Consider the following 14406-nt stretch of genomic DNA (forward strand, 5'->3'; position numbering starts at 1 on the left):
TCGCGACCAATATCATCCATAAGAGTTGCTTTTGGGGTTAGATCACGTAAATATATAAATGTGTCGTTAAACCCGCCACGTTCTGTTTACGTGACAATCCTTACTAGCTGGCTGTATCGGGTGGTGGCGAGTTTAACGACACATTTATATATTTACGCGATCTAACCCCAGAAGCACCTCTATGATGAAGGATTGAGTGACAGGAAGCAGCGGAAGGTCGTGGTGCCTCCTGCTGGTGGCCATGGCACCAACACCCACCGCCTTGGCACTGGACCCTGCTGAGGGACAAGTCAGCTCCTGCAGGTCTTCTCCCATAGCGACGCAGTCCTGCAGCGGCTTCCCGACAAGATATTTGCGGAACACCAAAAGCAGAATTCAGCGATTGAAGTGGTAAATAATCAGGTAATTCTCATCGACTTCATGCTTTTGCAAAGTATTTCCCTGGGTCGTTGATGCGTGCGTGGTGGGTGTGACCTCAATGTTGGTACGGTGCTGTAGTTTAGTTACTGAGCCATACCGCTTTTCCAGGTAGGATGAAGAAAGAAGATATGGATCGTGTTATTGTCTACGAAAACACAGGTTTTATTATTATTACTAATTTATATCGTTTACGTGTAATTGGCAGCATATGCCATCTGTGAAAAAGAGCTTTAGGGGCCGTCCATAAATGACGTCACGCACCTGGGGGGGGGGAGTGTCAGACATGTGTGATGATGTGTGACGAGGGGGGTAGTTGAGAAATGTGACGTGACATCAAAATGCGCAACTTTAAATAAATGCAGACAACACGTTCTACTTAATTAAATAGACTTTTTAATAAATGTTTCTCCTACAACATCAGAGTGCAGCGCCACATTAAATACGCACTACAATGACAATAGTTTAAAGCGATTTGAAGCATGTTTTATTTTCAAAATGGAAATATGGTTTTGGGGGAGGGGACAGAGCTTTGTGACGTCATATTTGTGGGGGGGGGGGGGGGGGTCTGACGCTTCATGACGACGCGTGACGAGGGGGGGGGGGGTAAAACATCGTCCAAAATGGTGTGACGTCATTTATGGACGGCCCTTTATAGGTCATCGGATTCCTTTAGTATTAATAAATATTCTGATGTGCGTCAAGTATTCCAAGCTATATCGTTGCAATGATTAGACATGCTAATGCTGAGGGAATTAAATTGAATAACTTTAACGCAATCTTTATTTATATTGAATGTACGACGAAAGAAACCACAACATGCGAAATTAAATTGCAACGTTAAGGGGAACCGATATCGCGAGAATCGTGAAATCTTGAAAATTAATGTCGTACCGTGGAATATCGTGCCACGGAACGTGGTATATCGTTTCGTGGGATATCGTATCGTGAGATATCGTATCGTGAGATATCGTAGATATCGTATCGTCACAACCCTGGCGTGGAGTAACCGAACGCGCCCCGCCCATCCCGTCTGCACTGCTTGTCGATGACAACGCGGCAACTGGGCCCTGAGGTTGTAGCAGCCGAACGCGCTCCCTGGCGCCGACTCCACGTGGGCTGCTCCTTCCACGCGGTAAGGCGGCTCGGTACAGTGCGGGCCGCGTACAGTGCGGCAGTAGACCACGTGCCGCTGATGATGGTGGTGGTGATGGTGGTGCTGTGTGGTGATGATGGTGGTGATGGTGGTGGTGATGATGGTGGTGATGATGGTGGTGATGATGGTGGTGATGATGGTGGTGATGGTGGTGCTGTGTGGTGATGATGATGGTGGTGGTGGTGATGGTGGTGATGATGATGGTGATGATGATGGTGGTGGTGATGGTGATGATGGTGGTGGTGGTGATGGTGGTGCTGTGTGGTGGTGGTGGTGCTGTGTGGACCAGCCCGCTCCGTCGCCGGTCTTCTCCACTCAACCACGAGGGCTGCACGGCATCGCGATCGCCCCCTGCTGTTGCAACGCGTCCTCGAAGGAACGCGCGTGGATGATTTACGGGGTCCTGCATTACCACCGGGATGTTTTAGGGTCGGGAGATCCACTAAAAAGCGACATTGGTTTTAACTCGCAGTCCTAAAGATCAACAACAGAAGTGCACGCACAGCAATGCTGGCCTCGTCAGCAGCTGCGTCTCCACGCCGAACCAGGCGGCCCTGTCCAGTAATAGCAATCACAACGTTGGTTCTTTCGGTAAAGTCACGTAGGTGACAAAAATAAGAATAAAAATAAAGAGTAAAATAAAAAAAACATTATTTTTTATTAGAAAACTAAATTTATTCTTTCTTTTTTATTCTTATTATTTCCACCTACGTGACTTTACCGAAAGAACCAAAGAGTATGGATCCTTGCAGTCACTAAAACTTCAAATCTAGAATTGTCCAACTTCTTGAGCAATGATGCCACGCACCGAGAGCACACAGACACGACCAGTGCCTTGAGTGGTGAATGGGGACCGAGTTGTGAGTCTTGGGGCTCTCGCTCGTGGCAAGGAGCAGAAGCCACCAACCACACGAACTCAGCAGCAGCGACTTTGCCTCGACATCGAACAAAGACGGCGGTCACCGCATCGCGATGCGCTTTCAGATGCGCTTCTGCGGCCGTCTGGAACAATCTCCCGATATTAGGAAGCCGCTGGAGCCATGCGCCTTTAAATCGAGGTTGACAGCTGCTTTGTTGTGTTTAGTTTCCTGTCCTTACCCGCACCTCCAATTAGCACCATTGGCTACGTACGGTGCAGGATATGAATTCCTGCAGTCACGAAAGCTTTAAGTCAAGATTTATACATTTTATTGTTTTACACACACACGGTTAATCTACAACCTGGATAATTAATCCGCTCACCGATAATTATAATCGGCCTTTAACTCCCGCTACTAATTTGCACTCATTCTTAGACTTTATTTACTCTTTTAAATAGCGTGACTTGTTCATGTTCTGCATAAACCCGGCAGGTGGTGCTGTGCTCCAGGCTCAGCGGTGTTGGGCCAGAGCAGTCGTGGAAGCAGCCTCCTCCTGCTGCTGCTGCTTCCCCAATGCCGCCCCTCCTCCACCTGTGACAAGATTCTTGTGAAACTTTTTGATTGCAGTGGTTTCCCGAGTGGCCTCGGGCGCAAACTAAGCAATCGTGGACAATCCTCGCCACCCAAACAAGCTTCAGCCACCCATGGCCCACACCGGACAATATGCATCCTGCATGTGCTCCAGGATTAGACCTGCAATGGGGAACCCCATGTCGCATTACAAACCAACATTCTAACGCTACGCTTTAAACTGACTTTATAGCCTTGAAATAGTAAGCGATCTATAAAGAGCAGACCCGTTAAGCTTCGGCGTCTGCGTTTCCTTTTCATTTCCCGAGTTTGAGCCGTAAGCGGAGTGTGCAATGTGTGGCTGGCTGTGCGAGGAGGTGGTGGTGGTGGCTCTGTTACCGTTTCGCGTGAGGTGGTGGTAATTAGCTGTTTTGGGTTACATTGCAATCCTAGAAAGTGTCTGGGCTTTAGGTTTTGTCTGCTGAAAGTCTGGCGTCTGTCTCAAGTTCACGCTTTCTTCTATGTCCACTTCAACCACAGACTCCACGCGTGGTTTTTCTGCCAAATAATGCAATTGTAAGCATGCGTAATGGCCTGTGAATCATTACCAATTTCGCATTTTAGCTGCGAATATACATTTAGAATATCATCATCATCAGCCGTGGTCAATCCACCGGTGGATGGAGACATTCCCAAGCTGCAGCCATCTCTCATGATCCTAATAATCCACGTGGCACATGCACTCGAGCTGACTTCCTTTCTGATGGAACACATGTTCCACTCCTCGGCTGCCACTCCATAGTTTCTTGACTCCCACTCAATGTTCATTGACGTGTATTATCATGAAATGGTCGTGCGATACAGGATAACAGACCTCTTAAGTGTTACAGCATCTTGCTTCTCTGGACAATTTTAAGAGGGCAGGAAGGTTGCTGTGTTTGTAGTTCGTGGAGAATGGCAGGAATGTGGTATGCAGCTTCTCTGCTGATTTTGTGAAAAGGCTAACAAACATCCAGATTTGTAAATAAATAAACACTTGCATCATGTGCCATGTAAAAAAATAATAAAAATGGGAATGTGTTTTTTAATACATACATTTTTCAAGTCATTGTTATGGTGACGAATTGGCCTTACTGTGCCCTCTGGTTAGGCACAATGTGTTCTGCCCAGAGAGGCCCTGACCGACCGTTCGGTCCGCAAGTGTCGAGCGAAGCATGTTGAGTGACATTGATTTTAGCCGTTTCATCCAGCTGAACCAGAATAACAAGAGCCTTTCACTGTTTCAGTACACGTTTTTGTTTAAAACAACATGCAATAGTTTTCATGATATCCAGCAACATTTCGTGTTTGGCACAGATAAGGCATTTGAGATCGTTTAAGCGACCGGCACTGAACACCCCTGAAACAAAAAAACATTGCAGCTTTTGCACAGCCCGACTTTGTTGGAGATAAAGTGTCAAAGTCTGTGCCTTTATCTGGCTCCAGTGTAAAATAGATAGCAGGTTACACAGCTGTGTTAAATCAAGAATCAAACCGCCTTCAGTTTGCAACCACGTGCCCACATCAATCGCTTGTTTGTGGAGCGGGAGGCTGTACACCTTTTACGATCTGCTAAATGACTTGGTATGGACAACACCTGTCCATTTGAAGTGGTGGCTCTCTCTGGCTATATTATTGGTTCCACAGCTAAAAAATGTTAACTAGCTATCGGATAAAATTGAGAGAAGGTGCTTCCAAATGGGAAACTGGGGGAGAGATGGAGTAAAGGATTGAAATGACTTTGTGTGTACGAGGTGAATTGAAGCTGGAGAGAGCCGCAGATGAAGGCTTTGGCATGGAGAAGCATCTATCCAGCAGTGGATCGAGAATTGCATCATGGGGGTGTGGGGGAGGCGAGGGACAGTGCTATTAAAGGAAGATAGTTGACTTGTACGCTGATGTTATATCACTTGCTTTGGATTTTTGGCAGACTTTCCATAAATGTTGACAATCTGGAACTGTGCCTCTGTCATCTCGGGAGAGTTTTAATTTATTTTTGGCTTGTGCTCCCGGAGTCGATGATTCAGCCTGAGATGAGAATGCAGTGTTGGTGACGGACCGACTGGGGAGGGAGTGGAAGCAGTCAGGTGCAGCGTTGGCCTGTCACCTAAATGACTCTGTTATAAGTCAAGCGTTGAGCACCTCCTGTTGTATCTCATGCCAATGTGGCCCAAAGTAATGTAATGTGACGCGAGGTAATTATTAAACAAAACGCACCAAAGGCAACCCATGAAATGGGTTTGTGCGTCCAATGTCTTTGCGCATTGACCAGAAGCTTGCAGATTCTGAGTGTCTTCCAAAGAGAAAAGCAACAACAGAAAATATACCTGGTGATTTGTCATGCTCACTCAAAATTAGGCACCGGACAAATCACGCATGTTCCCCCGCCCTGTTCCAACCAGCGAAGTGGTGAATTTTCATGATTAATTGTCACGCTTCAATGACAACAATTTTTTTGTCAATTTAATAAAAAATCATCTTCGCAATGTACCATCCTCATTTAATTTGCGCAAACGGTAATCATCTTGCATGTATCATGAGCATAATAATCGGTTTTAAGCGACAAGTTAATGTAATGCATGTCAACTTTGAGGACTCCCACATCTGACGATAGCTCCCACACCTAATGCCCTCATGCAGTCGAGACGGAGGAATGCCGGCGGGAATCTCTGGTGTCAGACTCGGCTAACGACGTGGAATGTCTCGCGTTATTCTGAGGGAGGATCGGAGCGGCGAGGAGGAGGAGGAAGGAACGCGAATAGTGCCTGGGAGGGAGGCCCGGCATGAGCCTTGCGCTGCAAATGAAAGGGTACGCTGGCCGCTGGACAAGTAACTCGAAATGTGCGTTGCGTGTTTTAAGGACTGACGTAATTGCAGTGTGGGATCGGAGTCTTTTAGTGGCCTTATCTGGTTACTTGTCAAACTGTCTGCAGCACGCTGCATTATTAAACTAATTTTTTTGGGGTTATCAAAACATACGATGCATTGCATACAGTGATACAAAAAAGACCATTGCATTTAATTAACGTCTTAAATTGATTAATTTTGACAGCGCACCCAGTGAATGTTGTTGCGGTATAATAGTTCGCACACTGGACTTGCAAGCCAGAGGCTACCAGTTCTTCCTCCCAGCGTGGCAATTTAAACAATGGGGGAAGTTTCTTAAATGCACCCCTGCCTCTGCCCACACAGCACTGGACATGTAGTTAGTCGAGCGGCAGGTCACATGTGGTGGGGTAAAGTGTGGGTACTCCCACATCTTCCAAGATGTCTCGGCAGTGTGGAAGAGTAGGCCAATTACCCGTTAGAGCTCTTGAGGGGCTGTCTAGAGCACCAGAAGTGGTGTGGGCACGCGGTTGCTTGGCCGTACCTGGACCCCATTACATTTGACATGGTGAGCACACGACTCGTCTGTGGTCCATTGAATGTAATAAGCCCATTTGAGCTGCATGCAGTAAAATACTCACAATTATTGACAATGTAATGAATAAGAAGTCCTATGAGGCACTCGTGCCCTTTATTTCATCTCACCGAGTCTTAAAACTCAGGAGGTGCATTAGGATGTTTTGGCACGTTGGAAGAAACCAGAATACCCAGAGAAAACCCACACATTTAAGAGGATAATACTCAAAGCTCCACAGATAAAAACAAAATCCGTCGCTCTCCAGTACTTTGCCCCCTCTCAGGCAATGCCTACAGCACCTTCTATTCCCAGGCAGTCTGCCATGCAAGTGCCAGCCAGGCGAGTCATGGTATCGAATTTTATAGATCGTGGTATGCGAACACCGTCCAGATAACCCTCGGCTATGGTGCGTGTGGTCCTGTGCAAGTCCTGTGTGAGTGACCGTGCCTCGTTAAAGCTTCCACGGCATGGGTGTACGTTCAACCTCGCCGTCACACAGATTGACGTGGGCCCGCCACCCTCACATTGCCTCCCTCCCCACAGGTAGAGGCATTCAAAGTGATTTACGCATGCCACTAAATCACCGTGTGCAGTTGGCGCAGGTGCACACAAGCAAGTGAGCAGCGTGCGTATGTTATGAAGATGCTGGGATGTCCTAGACTCGAGGTGTATGACGGGTAGTGCGGCCAAACAAGTATCGTTGTCTTTGATAAAGGACTATAGCTCCACGATAGGTGAAGTGTGCAGTGGGGGAAAAAATCATGTTCACGCCACAAATGTATTGCCCCCCGACATATGCTGCCTTTGACCAAGTCACCTCGAACCTGCCCGTTCTCATCAAATCTTCGAAGCTAAGTAGGTTTGAGCCTGGATCGTGCTTGGGTAGATGATCGCCATGCCTATAAGGTTACCATAGGGCTCCATGTTGTCAAGCATATGGCAGCCTGTTTGTGCATGGCGGTCACACATCTGTACTCCCAACCTTCACCAACCCACACAGACCGGTGTTGTGAAATATGGTAAAATAACCCATGTGGGTTGTGGGGCTTATTGAGTCCCGCATGCAGTCATGCATTGACATGAAAAATGGACACTAAAAGTTAGAATTGTTTTTCTTAATCTTGTTTATGAAATTCAGTTTTTAGGGCCAATTTAAAATCTTTATGAAATGGCCAGAACCCACGGCCTTACCCAAAAATCTGACAAAATAACAAGAAAACATTCCCCAGCACTGGAACCTGCCCCTTCGCGTTTCTCTGTGATACCTGCCTTGTGGATCTTATAATCCACAATCTAGTTGAGGGCCTACATTTATTAAGCACCGTCTGCTGGTGGAGTCTTGTGGCCTTCAGCCTTTGTTGTCACTTGTCTTGTCAATCTGTTTGTGTGTAATTTTAGTGTTTATTTGTCTGTTCATGAGTTGAGGATGGGGTCAGGCCTGGGGTTTAATGGTAAGTGTTTCTCGTGGGTTAATGGCTCCGCTATGCGTGAGTGGAGTGCATGTTGGGCTGCGTCCAGTTTTGTCGTGGAATGTGGTTTGATGGGTCTCATCCACATAACTCTTGGCAGATAGAAATCCCCGGAAGCCCCTTATCAGCTCGTCTTGTCTGTTTACACCAGACACTTGTTTACAGCTAAACCATTAATGTGCAAAATATTGTCTTTGGGAAGTGGGGGGAAAATGGTCACACCACAGGTGCAGTGACAGTTTTATTCAAATGCACCAGCCATGTTTTACACTGTGTAGGTGTTTGTTGTTGTTTCTGCATGGCTCCCGAATGTGTGTTGTCGGGTTATGCCCAGTGCCGGATTAAGATTTTGTAGGCCCCTGGGCTGCAGGTACTGTGAGGCCCCCAGTAATATTTTCAAAAGGAAAACAAAGTTTATTTTTACAAGGCTAGCAGCAAATAAAATTCACAATTCACAAATGAAATAACTTTTCACTTCATCTCTGGAGGCCCTCCAGCTGGTGGAGGCCTCTGGGCTGCAGCCCCTCAAGCCCCATGCCTTGATCAGGCCCTGGTTGTACCCTGGATTTTTGGGCACAATGTCCAACGTTTCGTTGCACGTGCTGGGAGCTTCAGTTAATGAAGTTCCCAGCAAATGAAGCGATATGTTCACGGAGTGAAACGTACGACATCGTGCCAAACGTACTTGAGGTACAATCCAACAACACATCGGAGAACCAGTTATATTTTCCATTCCTGGAGTTTCCCCGATGGAAATGAATCCAATGGGTCAGTCTCCTGCAAGACGATACTTGCTTGGCATGCTGACGATCCAAATGCACAGCGTGCAGTTACGCATGGTGTTTCCGTGTATGCAGCAATCACACACAGTATGTGTATCATCGTTTAAATGTGAAGTTGGCCCATTTTATCGATGAAACAAAAAGTAATACTTTACAGAACTTTGTTAATCTTCTGTTGGATGAAGTCCTCCACACCATTCCGTGTTTGGGGGTTGTTTGACCATACTTCACCACACAGGCCGGTGTCGGTGGGGTTTGTTGGGGTGGCCGGAAACGATTCGGATTCAACTCGCTGCCGATGTTAGACGTTGCCAAGCACAAACCTCGGGTCGCTGGATTCACTTTGCAGGGCGCTAAGCACTGCGTCGTTGCTGCCCTGAAACTATCGATACCCGCTGGTGGGACCTGTGATATCCATGCTTATATTGCCTCATCCGGCCGAGGTTTCTGATGTGTCCAAAGTCAATAATTGTTGCGACACATGGCTTGAAATCTGACATTTCCTCTGACGTGAGGACAGTTTGAAGTAAAGTTTACCAATTTGAGTTTCTTGGCTGAGCCCGCGTGTGTTAAATCGACGAAAGTAAATTGCTTGGACCTCTTCCAGTGTTACCGATAAACAACGCGCGTCTGTGGTGAAGCAACCTGCACCGCCCAGAGGGGAACTAATACCGCAGAATTGTCAACATTCTGTAAATCACGTCACCGTTGTCTGATTGAGCTGCCGCGAACTTTGGGTGAAATGAGTAGGGGTGGAAGGAAGAATTTTGATTCGTCGATTGCAATTCTTAAGCTCACTAATAGTTAATGAAATTGCACATGTGAGAATGCATATATTTGTATTACATTGACAATGACGTGTTCACAGGGGTACAAAGAGGAACCCACTCTGGAATATGATCACGACCCTGTGTCGTGACAATTGATTACATCACCAGGATGGTTCATTGAATAATAATTTCAGTTGCACAAATATTTGTTTTTATCAGCGTTGACAGGAATACATTCGGCTATTTTAGTTTGACAATGTTGCTGCACATTTTGAATGGGGAAAAAAGAAGACTTAAACATTTGGAAATTTGAAGATAGAAAACTTTCACCCATCATGCTTTAACATTCCCAAAGGTGAAAGTGCTGGTTGAGGGTACAAGGGTGTGGAGAGATGGTGGCGGTAATGAGGGCTAATGTCAGCTTGTTGGTCACTCATGGCCATTCTTGAGTATGTACTTTGAACTTCTTTTGCACCGTCTCCCTCATTCGCCCGCTTATTCCCTGGCTCGCCCGCCCTGTTGCCCGCATGCCACACGTCACGGTCTCACCTCACCGCCCAGGAGCTCGCTGATGCGATGCAGTCACCGTGACGAGCGGTGCAGGCCCAACAGAGCACCTGCATGCGCTCGGTGGAAGTGAGTTTCTCTGTTTGGAATCCTCAGACTAAATATTCAGGAATATGCACTCTCGGAATGAAAACTATAACGCCCTGTCGATGGGAACCCGCTGCAGGAGTGCAGCAATAACCAGATCGCTGGGGTAGCCTTGTGGGTGTCTGTGCTTTGTAGACAAAATACTTGCGCGTTATTAACGTGCTCGGAGTTACGCTGTGATCGGCGTGGAGATAACGAGCTGATCGCGTCCGATGTCTTCCTTTTCTAAGATACAAAGGCTTACACGTTTAGCTTACATTTTTTGAACAATGGGCCTGCTGAACTCATTCAATGTACCTGCTTATATACAATGGTGCTATTTTACGTTGTTAAGTTGCAAGGCTTAGTTGCTTCCCATCCTCTCTGTGAATGCTTTTGTGTGTGCATTCCTCTGTATTGGAATTCTAGCTCGGCCTTTTTGTTAATCCACTGCTGGATGACGGCCTCCTCAAACGATACACTTCACATTACTACGTTATTCAATGAACGCATGTGACTGTAACTTCATTTACATTGCCGTCTGTTTTTATTTTCACATTCATAACGAGTCATTTAAAGCACATGTCGTGCAATATCAAATGATCTGTTCAGATATAATAATTTGATGCTTGTATATTGGTGGTATAAAAAAAAAAGAATCTAATTTAAAGATAATTGTATGGCTTTTGGGACATACTTGTGTTTACGGCACATTTTGAAAAAATAAGAAATGCTGAATTCTAGCACAAAAATGTACTTAATTTTCTCATCAATTTAATGTTCTATTCTTTGCGTGTGTTTTTTTTTCTAGAGCGGTGACTTTAAATAATCGGTGGCAGCCATGGGTACACAGGAAGAGCTCTCCCACCTCTATCTGGAGTACACGGGCACAGCAGGAGGCACAGTCACCCCTCTGCAGACGGCAATCACCCTCTTCTTGCTGTCCTACTGCCAGGATGTGTCAGTCAAGGTGTGTGCCAGCTGTGTGCTCTGTGTGTGTTTGTAAACATTACTGTGCTCGCCTTTAAATTGGTGTGGTTTTTTTTGGCAGGTAAAGCCGACTGAGCTATATAGCTATTTTTCAGAAGGCACCTGGCCACAGATAATGGCTCAACAAAGTGGATTTTCACGTGGAAATTGATAGAAGCTAAATAACTCTAAATGCATGATTCTAAATGTGGAGGGAAAAGTCTGGAGGACTCGGAGAAAAATCCACACGAAAATGGGGAGAACATGCAAACTCCAAATATACAGCAGCAGGCGTCAGGGTTGGTATTGAACTCACGACCTCCTGCATACCAGGCGAGGGAGTTAACATCTCACCACCGTGGCGCCCTGTTTGCTCAGCGCAGGCCAAATACACCACTTGGCACTGTTGAGGGTTTTATAAATAATGAGTGGATTCGTTTATTGCATCGAGCGAGGTTTAAAAGATGTTTGGAAAAGAGACGATTGCAGGGAAGTTGGTCATTGCGAGTAAAGAATCAGAAGCGAGGTATGTATGTTGAACTTCCTTTGCACCGGATGTAGCCAACCGTGCTAATCGGATGTGTGAGGTGTAAGCAATGAGCAGGTGAAGGAAGATGCAAAGCTTTGCAGGTGTCTACGACAACCACCGCATTTGCCCAAACAAATGTGAAAAGTATATCCAGACAAGTGAAGTGGTTGGTGGATCACAGATTTAAAATGCTTTGCTGCAGTCGCTATTAACAAACATTGATTTAAAGCTGAGTGTTTCTGACAGTGGTCGTTGTTTAGAGCGTCCTGAGGGTAAGTGTGCATGACTCAACTCTTACCATCTATCGCCTCGCTGTGGCAGAGTGGGGGCCAAATGCCCTTCATCGTGGGATGTCCTTTGCATGTGTGATGTGGGCTTTTTGCATCAGACACATAATTGCGTCGTGTGATGTGTTTTGCCCAAGCACCTACGTCTTTATAAGTCTATGCGATGTCTCTGATAAATATTTGTTCTCTCATCCACGTGTGCGTTTTCCTGTCTCGGCGTAATTCCACGCATGCATCTCTCGACAAACTTACCAACGTACTTAGATATGCTCTGCAGGGATGCCGTAGTGGAATGAGAGGAGATGGCAAACATGGGAGACGGGAACTTGCGAGCATGCATGATGCAACCCGGCACGATGCCAACTCACTGGCTTGATAGACGCTTGGGACGTGCTCAGCCTTCGTTCCGTTTGCTTTGTCAATGTCAATGTTTCCAATCTCAGTGGTACAGCTGGCAGAATACGGCGACTGAAAATACTTGTCTTTAGACACGTGAATATATACTGGTGTTTCATTATGAAGTACTACAGCATGGGTGAATTTGGTTCTGCACTTAATTTGTCTAAATTGTAGCTCGGATATTTTATTTTTACTGTCGAGCAATGACCATAACTCTCATGCCCTCTTGTTTGTCGATCTTAGGTCACTTGAAGGTTTCTAGAAGGTACCTCTTTGATATCCAGTTCCGTGGGCCATTCTCTAACACGAAGGGTTCCACTGCTATGCGAGCGATCCTGATGAATGCTTTGTCTCATGGTGTGATACCCACAACACAATTGGAATGGAATTGTAAAAAATTTACGAAAAAATGAAGAGTATGAACCTAAAAAACCGTCTCATAAACCATACCATACGAGAACATGACAAGCGTGGCTGTTGTGGCTGTCAGGTTCACCTGGTGTCCGAAGAGGAGGGAGCAGCGATCGACGGCACGCCGACTTGGGTGCCGCCCAGCCTCCACGTTACGTCCATTCGACGCTCGGACCTCCCGCAAATCGTCCGGCGCTGTCTGCTGCCCGCACTGATCGAAGACGCCTCGGATGGGGCGGGTGGCCCGCAGAGTGCCGCTCGCATCGGCCCGACGGAGAGCGAGTCCGGGCTCCCGGGCGTGCCAAGCGGAGACGGCTCGGCCGATCCAGGGAAGCGCGCCGGGCCGTCCGCGTCGGAGCGGCCCGGCGCCGAGCTGTGCCGGGCCGGGCTCGCCGTGGTGCTCCGCTTCCTGGTGCAGAGGGCGGCCAGGAGACGAGCGACGCTGCTGCAGCTGCTGGGCTTCCGGCAGACGTGCCTCAAGGCCTGCGCCGAGGTAGGCCCCGTTGCACGCCATCCCGCCGGCGATGCGGCGGCACGGTGTTGAGTGCGCGCTTGAACGTGGGCTCGTGCAACAGTGGGATGCTCAAGTAGATGGTGTCGTCTTGTACATTTGGTATTTGCACCTTTTGTGAAAGCACAAAAGTTATCACGGAGGCGCTATGCTTTACAGGTGGGTATAGTTTGCTTTGTGATTTTACCCGGTTAATTAATTTGCAGATAAATTTCAAACTTGGCAAATTGGAACCTTGATACCAGAACACACATGGCCTTTTATTTTTCGAATAGCTTTCACGGGGTGACATTTAACGTCTACTGTGAAGCAGCAGAAGGTGCTTTATTATTTACGGGTCGAAGCCACAGGCGTCTGCAACAGGCGGCAAGCACGCTACCACTCGGCCACGTCGCTGCATTGGGCTGTCCCAGTTGCGTCTGGCCCAAGGTACTTTGGCATATTTCACCCATTAACTTTGTGCGTTATCGTTCTCCTGGAGTCCTAGAAGTGAATATCGCTGGGTAGGAGGAAGGTGTCCCACGGGAGAGCTGGCCTTGTCCCACATCCATGATCCCAGCCCTCAACCTGCACCTACCAGCGTTGTGAAGGAGTATAACTTTCAGTGGATTGAAGAAGGGACTCTACACAATTCCAATACAATAATATAGATTTTAACGAGGTTGTGATGTAAACTGTACACTAGCTACATTGCAAGAGCCGATTATTTAAGTAGTGAATCCAGAAGCTGATCACGATACGATGACAAAACGGTGTCGTATATAAAACACGTGCGTTATTGTTCCACGCGTGAGTGCATTGTACTTTTGGAGAAACATTCAAACATTTAGTATTTAGTTTATGAACCCGACACAAGACGTCGGAATAAAGTGATGCTCGTGACGTACCATGATGTGAAAGTGCTTCTGCACATCTGTTCCTCCGCACTAGGCCAGCTGCACGTTGTCTGCCGCACACATCGGTTTTTGATCTTTGTTGTTTTTCTGCCCCCCTTGGAGATTATGGTCAGCTGCGTTTTGTTAGTTTTATCTACCTGGATAAACTTACTTTAAACTCCCAAGTGTATTTAGAGTGATCTGGATGCGACACAGAAAGAATGCAGGGCTAACAAATAAAAAAACTCCATCATTCTAAGACCATATAACTGTTTTGTTTAACCAATTTGAAGTCGTTTGAGCACATGTATGTATGTACGTTGAAC

At 46.8% G+C, this 14406-nt stretch overlaps 1 protein-coding gene across 1 annotated transcript in view; it reads left to right on the top strand.

Annotated features, from left to right (window-relative positions):
- The first annotated feature begins 1357 nt into the window (after positions 1 to 1357).
- The window catches only part of GSTCD (glutathione S-transferase C-terminal domain containing), a 42066-nt gene continuing 29017 nt past the window's right edge, over positions 1358 to 14406 (top strand). Inside the window, exons 1-5 of the mRNA XM_078603051.1 lie at positions 1358 to 1552; positions 2926 to 5851; positions 10028 to 10102; positions 10911 to 11069; positions 12774 to 13187. Of these exons, the coding sequence (XP_078459177.1) occupies positions 10941 to 11069; positions 12774 to 13187 (543 nt within the window). The 5' untranslated portion in view covers positions 1358 to 1552; positions 2926 to 5851; positions 10028 to 10102; positions 10911 to 10940. The remainder of the gene's footprint in view (positions 1553 to 2925; positions 5852 to 10027; positions 10103 to 10910; positions 11070 to 12773; positions 13188 to 14406) is intronic.

Source organism: Lampetra planeri, chromosome 19, assembly GCF_965212315.1.
Source record: "Lampetra planeri chromosome 19, kcLamPlan1.2.h2, whole genome shotgun sequence".
NCBI lineage: Eukaryota > Metazoa > Chordata > Hyperoartia > Petromyzontiformes > Petromyzontidae > Lampetra > Lampetra planeri.